Source organism: Pipistrellus kuhlii, unplaced genomic scaffold (assembly GCF_014108245.1).
Source record: "Pipistrellus kuhlii isolate mPipKuh1 unplaced genomic scaffold, mPipKuh1.p scaffold_m20_p_2, whole genome shotgun sequence".
NCBI lineage: Eukaryota > Metazoa > Chordata > Mammalia > Chiroptera > Vespertilionidae > Pipistrellus > Pipistrellus kuhlii.
In genome coordinates, this window is record NW_023425515.1 from 142,141,730 (window position 1) to 142,156,224 (window position 14,495).

At 38.8% G+C, this 14,495-nt stretch overlaps 1 protein-coding gene across 3 annotated transcripts in view; it reads left to right on the forward strand.

Moving 5' to 3' along the window:
- The window catches only part of USP33 (ubiquitin specific peptidase 33), a 59,635-nt gene extending 55,798 nt beyond the window's left edge, over window positions 1-3,837 (forward strand). For all 3 annotated transcript variants that reach the window (XM_036445527.2, XM_036445528.2, XM_036445529.2), the window contains 2 exons: window positions 1,927-1,995; window positions 2,682-3,837. In XM_036445527.2, coding sequence (XP_036301420.1) covers window positions 1,927-1,995; window positions 2,682-2,839 — 227 coding nt within the window. In that variant the 3' untranslated portion in view covers window positions 2,840-3,837. The remainder of the gene's footprint in view (window positions 1-1,926; window positions 1,996-2,681) is intronic.
- The last annotated feature ends 10,658 nt before the right edge of the window (window positions 3,838-14,495 follow it).

Sequence of the window (14,495 nt, forward strand, 5' to 3'; positions counted from 1 at the left end):
TACATTCTAGTTTATATTCTAGTCCTGAGGATTTTTAATTTTTTAAAATTTGTTTAATCAATTATAACATATAGCAAAAATAAAGGAACTAAATAAAGTTAGTCTGATTTTAATTTTGAAGTTAAAAAAAAAAATCCACCAAACAATAAGATTGGTTAAATTATGATTTGTACATTATAATGGGATACTATATGGACTTTACAAATAATTTTTGTGACAGTATTTAGTAATTTAAAAACAAGTTGTTACTTATACATAAAAAATTGCAATATGAGCCGGGACCGGTTTGGCTCAATGGAAAGAGCGTCGGCTTGGGGACTGAAGGGTCCCGGGTTCGATTCCGGTCAAGGGCATGTACCTTGGTTGCGGGCATATCCCCAGTAGGGGGTGTGCAAGAGGCAGCTGATCGATGACTCTCTCTCATCGATGTTTCTAACTCTCTATCTCTCTCCCTTCCTGTCTGTATAAAATCAATAAAAATAAATTTAAAAAAAAAAAATTGCAATATGATATGCATAGTTTGAATCTTTATATTAAAAAATAGGCAGACATATGCAAAGGTAAAAAACCACACAGATACTAAAACAGTTTGCCTATTTTCTTATAGCAGGATTACGGTATATTGTACCTTTTTCCCCAAGTTTTTGATAATGACCATGCACTGTACTTTTGTATTCAAGAGGAAAAGAAATAAGGTGTTTTCTTTTTTTTCTTCTTTTTAAAAAAAAATTTTATTTCTTTATTTCTTTATTAAAAATTTATTTCTTTATTGATTTTAAAGCGGAAGAGAGAAGGAGACAGAGATAGAAACATCGATTATGAAAGAGAATAATTGATTGGCTGCTTCTGGCATGACCATCCCACTGGGGATTGAGCCTGCAACCCAGGCATGTGCCCTTGGCTGGATTCAAACCTGGGACCTTTCAGTCTGCAGGCTGACACCCTATCCACAAAACCAAGCTGGCTAGGGCAAAAGGTGTTTTCTTAAATTAAAAAAGGATACATTTTGGCTGGGTGATAAAAAAAAAGATAAAGGAATTAAGCAAAAAAAAAAAAAAAATATATATATATATATATATATTCACATAACACACAGATGCAGACAACAGTATAGTGATAGCCTGAGGGAAGCGGGGTTGGAGGAGGTGGAAGAGGGCAAAAGGGATGAATGGGAACAGAAAGAGACTTCATTTTTGGTGATTGGTACACAATGCAGTGTGCAGATGATTTATTGAGTTGTATACTTGAAACCTGTCAGGGGTTTTTTAACCAATGTCACCTCAATAAATTCAATGAAAAAAGATGCATTCCAGCGTTTTAATTTATAATCCTCTTATTGGTTAAAGTAATGATAACCTGAAACAAATATTTTACTTTTTACAGAGAGGAAGGGAGAGGGACAGAGAGCTAGAAACATCGATGAGAGAAACATCGACCAGGTGCCTCCTGCACACCCCCTACCGGGGTTGTGCTCGCAATCAATGTATATGCCCTTGACTGGAATAGAACCTGGGACCTTTCAGTCCGCAGACCGACGCTCTATCCACTGAGCCAACAATTCCTGCAGTTTCAGTAGGAATTTTTCTTTTATAGCACTGAAAGTGCAATGGATCCATATAAGCAATAAATATTATATTTTAAAAACAACAAAGCTGCAGTTGATAGCTAAGAAATAATTTCTATTAGATTTTGGATGATAGTGAGAGAGCCTGTCTCTCTTTCCTGATTCTGTTTTTGTGGAGCTAAGACACAAGAAGGAAGAAGTTCAGAAGACAGTTAAGAATTGTCTATAATTGACTTTAACAAAAATCAATCTGATTATACAGTTATGTCCTTCAGTTATTTCAGACACAGAAATATGTAATTCTTTGGTGCACTTATATGAAAAGTATGCATCTTGATCATTTGTTTTTCTCTTTAACTTAGATCCTCCAGGACCTATTGATAACACTAAAATCGCAGTCACTAAATGTGGCAGTGTGATGCTCAGGCAAGGTAAGTTTGATGAACATTTAAGCCTTTACTTGTTGGTAATTTGTCACTGTTAAGAACATAGAGTCACTAGCCTTCTATGCCACTTTTTAATACAGCTTAATGATATAACTCATTCAAAAAGTAGGACAAACAGTGGAAAAGCTACCAGTTTTTAATTTTTCTGAGGAAAGGTTTTATGGCTGTTGATAAGAGCTAAAAAAAAAGAAAAAGAAAAGAATCTCCAACTTTTTATTTATTTATTTATTTTAATTTAATTAATTAATTTATTTATTTTTACATATTTTATTGATTTTCCCCCCCCCCTCCCTCCCACACATCCCCTCCCTCCCCAGAGCTTTATGTCCATTGGTTGTACTTATATGCATGTATACAAGTCCTTCAGTTGATCTATTATCTCCCCCAGTTCCTCCTCCCCTCCCCGCTGAAATTTGACAATCTGCTTGTTGCTTTACTGTCAAGAATCTCCAACTTTTTAAGACAGACCATAAAGTTGCAGCTTATAACAATATGGGCTGCTAGTCTGAAGAGTCATGTTCCAAAAGTTCTTGATTATTCATGCTTTTGGGGAAGGGGTGTGTGTGTGTGTGTGTGTGTGTGTGTGTGTGTGTGTGTTACAGTTGAAAATTTTTGCAATATGAATTTGTAGTTTGGTAAATATTATTCTTTCACTGTACACTTAATTTTAGGAGCAGATTCTGGTCAAATTTCTGAAGAAACGTGGAATTTTCTACAGTCTATATATGGTGGAGGCCCTGAAGTTATCCTACGACCTCCAGTTGTTCATGTTGATCCGGATATAATACAAGCAGAAGAAAAAATTGAAGTAGAAACTCGGTCTTTGTAATTTTGAGGATATAGAGTGTTCTAATGAGAAATCATTTTCACTTCCTCTGTCATATATACATGCAGAAACATTCCTAAAAGCATGTTTATTTTCTTGATTTTTAATATTTTTATCTTATTCATTTTTACTGGGCATTATGGAAAAAGTTGTTAAAATGTTTAATACACTACAGGTTGGTATGTTAAATGCTTTAACTTACCATAGTCTTTCAGTGTAATATTTTTGAAAAGAGAGGAATAATTATGATCATTTGGTAATCAGTAGATTATCTTTGATCTTATACTATGTGCAAATCCACAGTATCCTTTATAATTTTGTAAATAATTTTGCTTTGAAAACTTTTTCATTACCCTAAACCATTATAACTCTGACCAATCTTTTCAGTTTTCCAAAAACTTAATTGTGTAATTTTGACATGGCTTCATCTAATATAGAGCCTATTTTAAGTCAGAAAAAGGTTAATTTCCTAAAGCTCAGGAAACGTTAGGGTGTCACTTCTTTTGCACTGCAGCACATAAACTAGCATATTAATATTAAAAATGTTTTTTTAATGTATCAAGGATGTATTTAGTTTGAGTGAAATTTGTGTCAGGAGATATCAATAACTTATTGCCTCTTATACTGTAAAATATTAAACTTCAATTGCTTTCTATAATCCTGGATAGAATTCATTATTATCAGTAAAAAGCTTAGTTTTTAGGGCACTTTATTTTGAGAGCATGAGTATGGAATGTGTCATTGAGATTGTTTATAAGGCTGAAGCCATTTGCAAAATGATTTTTTTAAATGAAATGCATAAAGTCATTGATTAATACAGTGTGCACTGCTATTTGCTTGATTATGTGATGTTAAAAGTTTAACTATATTCCAACTGCAGAAACAAACTGGACTACTTTAATATATTGACTAGCATTCATGATGGCTTTGTTTTGGTTGGGGGCATCTGCCACCAATTAAAACTGTGCTGTTTAGTTCAATAAAAATGATTTTAAAATGGATAACTTATATGTTGAGATTATTTGATAGGCATTAATAGTGTCTAAAGTGTTAATATTAATGTCTTCCTATTATTTCTTAATCATCAGTATGCAAAAAAGTCATTCATTGTAAAGTTCTGATGTTTAATGAAATGATGAGCTTATTTATCAGCCATTAAGTCTATTTGAATTTTTTTAAAATGTATATTGTCTTTAGTTTTCTTCTTTATAATTATACTATGATCCTCTTCAAGAACTGCATGATGTTATTGATCTGTCTCTGAATCATTATTTTAGTGAAACTTTTGCCACTTAGGAGATAATCAAAAAAGTATTTTTAATAGTGCTTGCCTTTCATGAATATTTATGATGTTTTAGCCATTCTACTAAAGTGCTAAATTACATTTAGTCCTCATTACACCCTATGATTTAGGTAAAATGGCTCGCCCTAAGTCATACAGCAATGAAAGGCAGATATGAGACTCCAGCTCAAGTCAGTGTAAGTTCATCAGTGCTCTTATATACCATGATATAATATCTTCCAATGAATTCTTTTGAAAACAGTTATAGTATTAGTCATATTCATTAAAAGAATTTGTCATTGGGATATATAATATGATTAAGAATACTGGTCTTTAAGAGCTTATATAATTTTACTAGAGGCCCAGTGCACAAAATTTGGGCACTGGTAGGGTTCCTAGTGACTGCTGGCTGGGCATTCCCTCCCCCTGGCTGCCTGCCCCATGCTGCTGCCACTGGTTGCCTCTGCGGGGGCTCAATCGCCCCGCCGCCACCAGCTCCCAGGTGCTAAGGGAGCCTGGCAGTGGCTCCACCCCTCTCCGCTGCTGCTGGTCACCATCTGCTGGGGCCCAATCACCTGGCTGATAGCACCCACACCACCACCACCACCACGCAGCACCCAGGTGCTGAGGGAGCAGGGCGGCGGCTCTGCCCCCCACCGCTGCTGCTGGTCGCCCTGATTAGATCAGCAGGGCATCGGGCCCCCACCTGGCTCCCTAAGCGCCTCGGAGCCCTGCGGTAGCGGGGCAATTGAATCTGCGGGGTGATCAGCCCCTGCCTGGTGACCAGTGGCTTGCACCTGCCTTGGCCTGGTGCCGCCCACTCACTTGCTCCACCATCCCGCCCTGGTCCTGCTCTCATCGAGGCTTGCAGCACCTCCACTGCAGCCTGCTGCCAGCACTGCGTTGCCAGTGCCCACCATGTTCCACGCTGTCCTGTGGTGGTCAGTGCACATCATAGCAAGTGGTCAAACTCCTGGCGGAACTCCTGGTAGAAGGGACAGTTTGCATATTAGGCTTTTATTATATAGGATTTTACATTTCAATCCTCAAAATACATTAACTATATAGTAAGCAAAGTAGTAGCAGTATCAGACTCTCAGCTAAAGGTCGGTGTATATGTTGACAGGTTCGGGATAAAAGATTTATCTGAGGATGATTTTCTTGGAAATATTTAAGCTGAAAAATAGGAACATTGCTCTCAAGGGATAGTAAGAGCTTACAAGTTTTGAGTACATCAATTTATAACATGAAAGGGATTAGTTTTTGGAAACAAGTCAGTTTGCTTATATAGTTGATCCTTGAGCAACATCGTTTTGAACTATGTGGGTCCACTTTTACATGGATGTTTTTCAGTAGATACTGTGAATGTATTTTCCTTTTGATTTTTAAGTAACATTTTCTTTTCTCTATTTATTGTAAGAATACAGTATATATTACTATATACAAAATATTGGGTCGGCAGCTAAGTAATTGCGGATTTTTAAAAGAAAATCAAAGACAATTTTTTCATGGAACTAAATAACTTTATTCTGTAATGTATTGCCCATTTTGATCAATGACCTTTTGCCACCTTTCAGGCAGCATCATAATCCCACGTTCAAAAAACTTCTGGTTTTTATTAGCAAAAAACTGAATCAGGTACTATTTGACATCATCATCATTATTGAAATTTTTACCATTCAAGGAGTTTTGTAAAGATCGAAACAAAAAGTAATCAGATGGTGCAAGGTCAGGACTATATGGTGGATGTGGCAAAACATCTCAACCAAGCTCCATTAATTTTTGCCGAGTGACCAAAGATGTGTGTGGCCTTGCATTGTCATGATGGAATACAACACCTTTTCGATTTGTCAATTCGGGCCGCTTTTCTTCAACTGCATTGTTTAATTTCGTTAGTTGTTCAATGTAGACATCAGAATTGATCGTTCGGTTTGGTGGTAAGAGTTCAAAGTAGACAATTCCTTTGTAATCCCACCAAACTGATGATAAAACCTTCTTTTGATGAATATCAGCTTTTGATGTTGTTTGAGTTGGTTCACCTGGCCTGCTCCACGATCTTTTCCGCTTGATATTGTTGTAAACAACCCATTTTTCATCGCCAGTTATCAGTCGTTTTAAAAATGGATCATTTTCATTACGTTTCTTTAGCAAATCGCAGCTGCTAATGCGTTGCGTTAACTGTGATTCTTTCAGTTCGTGAGGAACCCATGTATCGAGTTTTTGAACATAGCCAAGTTGTTTTAAGTGATTTTCAATGCATGTATGTGATACATGAAGCTTCTCTGCAATCTCACGTGTTGTACTGTGACAGTCCGAATTGATTATTGCTTTGATTAGGGCGTCATCAACTTCAACTGGACGACCAGAGCGTTTTTCATCTTTGAGTGAAAAATCACCAGAACGAAATTTGGCAAACCAATTTTGACACTGCCGTTCTTTTAAGGCTTCGTCACCATAAACAGCACATAACTTTTTATGAGCTTGCGATGCGTTTTTCCCTTTGCGGAAATAAAAAAGCAAAATATGACGAAAATGTTCCTTTTGATTTTCCATTTTTCAACGAACAACAAACGAAAACTATAAAACAGATCAAAAAACTTTTTTTACTGATTAACAGCTGAATAGCCAACTATCAAATAACAAAATGTGTTTTACATTTGTACTACATCTGCAAACCTAAAAATTCAACTGAAGCCATATATGTGTGGAACCCGCAATTACTTCGTTGCCGACCCAATACGTCAATTCCTTGGTGTTAGGTCTTATCAAATAATTGAAGCAACAGCCTTCCCCTGGGAACTGACCTTTAGACCACTTTTCAATCAACATTCCCTTTTGCTTAGATCATATTTCACTTACTAAGACCATTATCTTTCCGCTTTGGAGCCACCTAGAAAAAGCCTGCCTAAAATCTGACTCCCTGTCCCTAGGTGCTGGCGCCATTTTGGGAGTCAGCCCACCTGGTATCCAGATGACCTAATCTATATATATAAAAAGCTCAGTGTCCCAACCGTCTGTACAATCATCTGACTGGCCTAATATGAAAATTGACCGAACAGCCGAAACCAGTTTGGCTCAGTGGATAGAGCGTCAGCCTGCGGACTGAAAGGTTCTGGGTTCAATTCCCAGTCAAGGGCATGTACCTTGGTTGTGGGCACATCCCCAGTGGGGAGTGTGCAGGAGGCAGCTGGTCGATGATTCTCATCGATGTTTCTGGCTCTCTATCCCTCTCCCTTTCTCTCTGTAAAAAATCAATAAAATACATTAAAAAAAAAAAAAAAAAGGGAAGACAGGAATCATATATGTAATAGCTTGCTGCCACAACAAAATATTGTAGACTGGGTGGTTTAAGCAACAGAAAAAATCAACTGAACAGTGGAACTGCCAGCAGAATGTCTGGTTGCTTCGACGCACACTGACCACTGGGGGATAGATGCTCAATGCAGGAGCTTCCCCCAGTTTGCAGGCCCCTATCCAGCCAATGTGAGTGCCAGCAGTCCCCCCGCCCGCCAATTTCCCCACAGAGGGAGGTGATTGGTGGCTTGGGGGGGGGGGAGAGTGTGGCTGGCAAGCAGGGGGCACCAAGCCAGCTAACATGGGTGCCAGTGGAGGTCCTCCAATCGCCCCACTGGCTGCCCCACAGATGAGCCCTGATCGCTGGTCAGGCCTAGGAACCCTACCTGTGCATGTATATTGTGCACCTAACTGACCCACTGTATGTCCACCCAATGGTCCGTCTGACCGGCCGGGACCAGTACATACTATGTGCATTGGCAGTTTAAAAATAAACGACTCACGAATGCATGATACGTACAAGCTCTCAGTGCCAATTGTGTCTGTGTTTTATTTTATTTTATTTTATTTTATTTTATTTTATTGATTTTTTACAGAGAGGAAGAGAGAGGGACAGAGAGTTAGAAACATCGATGAGAGAGAATCATCAATCAGCTGCCTCTTGCACATCCCCTACTGGGGATGTGCCCGTAACCAAGGTACATGCTCTCGAATGGAATCGAACCCGGGACCTTTCAGTCCTTAGGCCAACGCTCTATCCACTGAGCCAAACCGGTCATTGTCATTCATGAATTTGGTTGATACTTCTATTATAGAGAAAGGGTGGGTAGTGATATTAAAATATTTCTCCTAATTAATTTCCTTTCAATGTGCACGAATCCATGCATGTAGCCACTAGTAAATTGATAATTTATTTTTATTTTATTCTTTTAATTTTTTTAAAAATATATATATATTTTATTGATTTTTCTTACAGAGAGGAAGGGAGAGAGATAGAGAGCTAGAAACGTCGATGAGAGACAAACATCGACCGGCTGCCTCTTGCACATCCCCCACGGGGGATGTGTCCACAACCAACGTACATGCCCTTGACCAGAATCGAACCTGGGACCTTTCAGTCCACAGACTGACGCTCTACCACTGAGCCAAACCAATTTCGGCTAAATTGATAATTATTTACTTTTGGCCTCGTGTATTCTTCCTTTGGCGACCCTAACACTTGGGATAGCATACTGCCATGTTAGTTCTTCCTAACCTTGCTTTTAACCTGACTACAGAAGATAACCTTACCCCTCTCTTGCTAAGATTGAGGAGGTATAAGCTCCTTTGTCTTCCTTTTGTTGCCACCTCTTAATATTTGATAACTTTTTTCTTTCTAGATTAGAGAAAGAAGCCATTCTCTTTGCCTCTAATTTCCTTTCTTCCCTCATTAATTAATTTATTCATTCATTCAGTGAACTTTTCTTGCTCTCTCACTTCCCTCTGTACATTTTTTTTTCTTTACAAGCAAAGGTTTATTTAGAAATTACAGAGGCAGAGGAAGTGAGCCAGATGGACTTTGGGCTCAAAGAAGGGTCAAAAGAAGGCAAAAGAAGGGTCCTTAGAGCTTAGGAAAAAGGAAGGCATAGGTGTGGTCTAGAGAGAAAGAGCTCTCCCTGGGAAAGTGGGTGGGGAAAGGTGCAGGTGTGCTGTGTGCTCCAGACAGAGAAAGAGTGTGCTCCTCTGTACATTTTGAAATGAAGTGCCCACACCATAAATCTCAAACTTTCCCTCTTTACTAGTACCTTCCACTGCCTTCAAATGTGCTAAATCTAAACCCTTCCTTCCTGGAAACGAGGAGCTAAGGGAAAGGAACATTACCTATCTGCCACACCTGTTTATTGCCTTCTTTTATTGATAAACTTATTTGATTGGTCTACAACTACTTGCTTCCACTTCAGTATTTACCTTCTTTCCTTTTGAAATCCACCATCTGGCTTCTATTGCCACCCTGCTAAAAATTATGAAAATAGTAATGTTTGCTGATAAGCCATGTAACTACACATAATATTCAACTTACTTTGGAATATTATGTGTAGTTAATTAGAGGCCCAGTGCATGAAATTCGTTCATGGGGAGGGTCCCTAGCAGCTGCCAGCTGGGGCCTCTCCCAGCTGCCACCTGCTGGCCAGGCCTTCCTTCTGTGCTTCCCCCTGGTGGTCAGCGCATGTCATAGTGAATGATCGAACTCCTGGTCGGTTGAACTCCTGAGGGGACACTTTGCATATTAGGTTTTTATATATATTATATCTGAAAGAGGCAATTTCCTTGGGTTTTAAAATTACACCCCTAACTCTTAAAGGAAAGTGATTAGTTCAAATATACTTGTGACCATTTTGAAGGACTGTGGGTAAGGGGATTAGAAATTATTAGAGGTTATTGTTCAAAACTTGTAATAACACAACCACTGCGATTCACTACTTACGTTGTTTTTCTTTTTTTGTTAGTTGTCTTTTTAAGATTTTTTTTTAAATTGAATTTGAGAGAGAGAGAGGAAGATGGGGCGAGGGTAAGAGAGATATATCAATGAGATAGCATAACATCCATCAGCTGCCTACTGCACACCCTAACTGGGGATCAAATCTGCAACCTGGGCACGTGCCCTGACTAGGAATCAAACCTTTTGGTGCATGGAATGACACCAACCAAGCCATACTGGCCGGGGCTAATGTCAGGCACTAGTCCAAACATGTTTACAGATTAATGAGTAAGTACATTAAGTGTCAAAATTCAGACCTAGATGTGTCTAATTCCAAAGGCCATGTTTCTCGTGATAACTATATCCTGAATCTTCCTTTCTAAACTGACATGATGCTGCATTTTATCAACTCACTCACATGGCAGAAATTGTGGCTACAAAGATGTGAACAATTAAGGCCATTAATGCAATCAATCTGCTACAGTCAAATTGCTTACATTTGAATACTGGCTCTGCCACTCACTATCAGTGTGACCTTGGCAAGTTTTCTGACCTCAGTTTCTTCATCTGCATAATGAGCACCTCCTTGAATTTTCTAAAACCAGATACTTTAAAGATACAAAGTACATAGTAAATGTACAGTTATCACTGTTCCCCAATTTATGGTGCAGATAACGTGCCTGGCCAGATGCATAGACCTACAGTGCTTTCATGTCACTAATGGATACCAGGATATCAGTCTATCCCCCATATGGCTTAAAGTGTTAAGTAGATCATGACTTCAATAATTCATGCCTGAAAAATTATGTTGGGCAAAATTATGGAGGCATAGTTACTTATGAGAGCAACTATACAGGTATAGGTTTATCAGATGAGCCCTTTTGGGTTTAAGTTCCTTCAGTTCTCAGTCTCTCACTAAGGTGAACTTCTGCTACAGGACCTATAGACACTGAAGTGAAGATTGTTCAGGAGTATGGGAACAGATGTAGTAATCGAACTGTAAAGTCATGATGCTATTGAAGACTATATTTTGTAGCATAACAAAGCACCTCCCAGCTTACTGGTAGCCCTGAGCAAAGTGTCTCTGTGCCTATCAATGTTTATCTCCCTCTCCCTTTCTCTCTCTCTAAAATCAGTAACATTTTTTAAAAACTTACTGGTTTAAAACAATTTATTTTCACAATTTTGTGGGTTGTCTGGATGGCTCTTCTGCTTCTTGTTGTTTTGTCTAGAGTCACTCACGAGGTTGCACTGAACTGGCCCTTAGGCTCTGCTGGAAAGTCCAGGAAGGTTTTTTATCATAACTGGCTTGGTGCTGACTATTGCCTGAGGCACTACATTTATCACCACCCACGTCTCTCTCTACAAGTCTCACCCTTCAGGGCCTCTTCAAGTTCCTTCTCTCTCTAGGATAGCCTGACCTTCCTTACTGTATGCAGCTGGGTTCCAAAAGATTGAAAGAAAATGCTGCAGGATTTTAAAGGGTTAGGACTGAAACTGGCACAGTGTCATTTCTGACTTCTTTTATTGGGAGGGAACTACGCAAGGGTTGGAAACATGGAGTCGTTCTCTGGGAGACACCTATGTAACCGACTACAGCATTTAACCAGCCTGAGAAAGCAAGCGGAAGGAAGCAAGAGAGTGTCACACAGTATCTTTTTGCCCTACGTTTAATGACACAAAAATTGATTAATGGGTTAGATGGTGAGGGCCTAATTCTTCCATTATAAAGTTACTGATTTTTTTCAACTATAGTTTTATCTACTGATGATTATTGCCTAAGTCAATTATTTCATTACAGGTTTCAAAATGGTGATTTTCTACTTCTAGCATTCATTTTGAGGGACTTTTTCAAAATGTTCTAGCCGAAACCGGTTTGGCTCAGTGGATAGAGCATCAGTCTGTGGATTGAAAGGTCCCAGGTTCGCAAAAGATAGATATAGAGACAGTATATCAACAAGTAGACTGTCAAATTACAGCGGGGAAGGGAGGAAGATCTGGGGGAGATAATAGATCAACCGAAGGACTTTTATATTATACATGCATATAAGTACAACCAATGGACACAAAACTCTGGGGAGAGAGGGGATGTGTGGGAGGAAGGGAGGGGGGCAAAAAAAATCAATAAAATATATTTAAATAAATAAATAAATAAATAAAAAGAAATGAAAAAAAAAAAAAAAGGTCCCAGGTTCGATTCTGGTCAAGGGCATGTACCTTGGTTGTGGGCACATCCCCATTGGAGGGTGTGCAGGAGGCAGCTGATCAATGTTTCTCTCTCATCAGTGTTTCTGACTCTCTTTCTCTCTTCCTCTCTGTGAAAAACCAATAAAGTATATATTTTAAAAAAATGTTCTTTACCCTATAAAACAGGGGTGGGGAATGTCTAGCCCATGGGCTGTATATGGCTGCAAAATAATTTGGTCTGGCCTCTCCAAAGCATTAGAGGTGAGTTAATTAAATGTTTGACCAAATATAGCAGGCTCATTTTTAAATTGATAATTTTGTATGGCCTATAAACGATGCTTTAAATGTCCAAATGACCCTTGGCAGAAAAAAAGTTTCCCCACCCCTGTTGTGAATGAATTGTGGAAAAAGAGGAAAGTGGTTCTAGACTTGTGATGTGGTAAATGTTGAAACCAGTACTAACTTGATGCCCCTGAGGTCAGTTGAGATCAGTGAGAGACTAATATCTATGGACTGTATCAACTGAATAAATGGAGTATCATGAAAGAATGGAGGATATGAAGAATGTATAATTTATTCATCATTTAAAATGTAAATCTTTCCTTGTACTAAATTAGACTTATAAGAGAATTTCTTACCTGGGCTATGCTTTTTGCCTCTTCCAAACCTAGAGAACTTCCTTGACTCTAGAATGAGAGATACTGTAATAGAGATAGTCCCATAAAATTGTCAGACCTACTATAAGGATACTGTTGAGGACACTGTTCATTATATTCATGATCTCATTTTGAGAAACCATAGGGAAAATGTATCTGTGGTCTTAGTACAGTAGGTCCTTGGGATATATTGGAGATCCATTCCTATGGCGTGATGTAACATGATTTTTGCCGTTAATTCGGAACCCACCTACATAAGCATCTGTATCACTCACATGGAGCATATACACAGCAGTAATGAGGTGGAACAGTAAAAAAAATTTAAAAGAAAGATAATTCCTTTTACTTGTGGTAATAATAAAGAACATAAAGCACATATGTACATATGTCAAAATGACAGAACTTTTGTTTTTATAAACTAGAGGCTTTGTGCACAAAATTTGTGCACTGGGGGGGTGTGGATGTCCCTCAGCCCAGCCTGCACCCTCTCCAACCTGGGATCCCTGCGGGATTGGGCCTACACTGGCAGTCAGACATCCCTCTCACAATCCAGGACTGCTGGCTCCTAACTACTTGCCTGCCTACCTACCCCTAACTGCTTCTGCCTGCTGGCCTGATCACCCTCTAACCACGCCCCTGCTGGCATGGTTGACACTTATTGCTCCCCTGCCTGCCAGATTGCCCCTAACTGCCTCCCCCCAGCCAGCCATCTTGTGGCAGCCATATTGTATTGACGTGGGGCAGTCATCTTGTGAGGGTGTGAGGATAAATTTGCATATTACCTCTTTATTATATAGGATGGGAGATGGCGACATAACCATGAAATGACATACATCAAGTCCAATGTAACCCGAGGACTGCCTGTACTAACAATAGTAATGCCTCTGAGCAATCCCAAATATACTCAGCCTGTCATAACTGACCTTATTTTTTCTTGTTACATCATCTGCCAGAAAGCTTTAAGCAAGTGTTCAGGTCTTTAGGACATGTATTATTGTGCATTATTTTTCTTGCTTCTATTTTCCTTTTGCTTGAATTCTCCCATTTTAATTTTTTTCTTTTTTAATATATTTTATTGATATTTTTAAAAAATAAATCTTTATTGTTCGTATTATTACAAATGTTCCTCATTTCCCCCCCCCTCCATTGTTCCCCTCTGCCAGGTTCCCACCCCACCCTCTGCCCTTTCCCCACCCCCCATTGTCCTTATCCATAGGTGCACAGTTTATGTTCAGTCTCTTCCCACAACCTCCTCTCCCCTTTTCCCTGAGAATCGTTAGTTCACTCCCCTTCCTTATCTCTGATTCTATTATATTCAACAGTTAATATTGTTCATCAGATTTTTTTTAATTCCCTTGGTTTTTAGATTCACTTGTTGATAGTTACATATTTGTTGTTCATAGTTTTTGTCTTTATTTCTCTTCTGAAAGAACCCTTCAGCAATTCATATAATTCTGGTTTGGTGGTGATGAACTCCTTTAGCTTTTTTTTTATTAGTGAAGCTCTTTATCTGGCCTTCGATTCTGAATGATAGCTTTGCTGGGTAGAGTATCTTTGGCTGTAGGTTCTTGCTATTCATCACCATGAATATTTCTTGCCATTCCCCTCTGACCTTCATGGTTTGTGTTGAGAAATCAGCTGACAATTGTATGGGTGCTCCTTTGTGGGTAACTACCTGCTTTTCTCTTGCTGCTTTTAATATTCTCTCTTTGTCTTTTGCTCTTGGAATTTTAATTATGATTTGTCTTGGTGTGGTCTTCTTTGGATTCCTTTTGTTTGGAG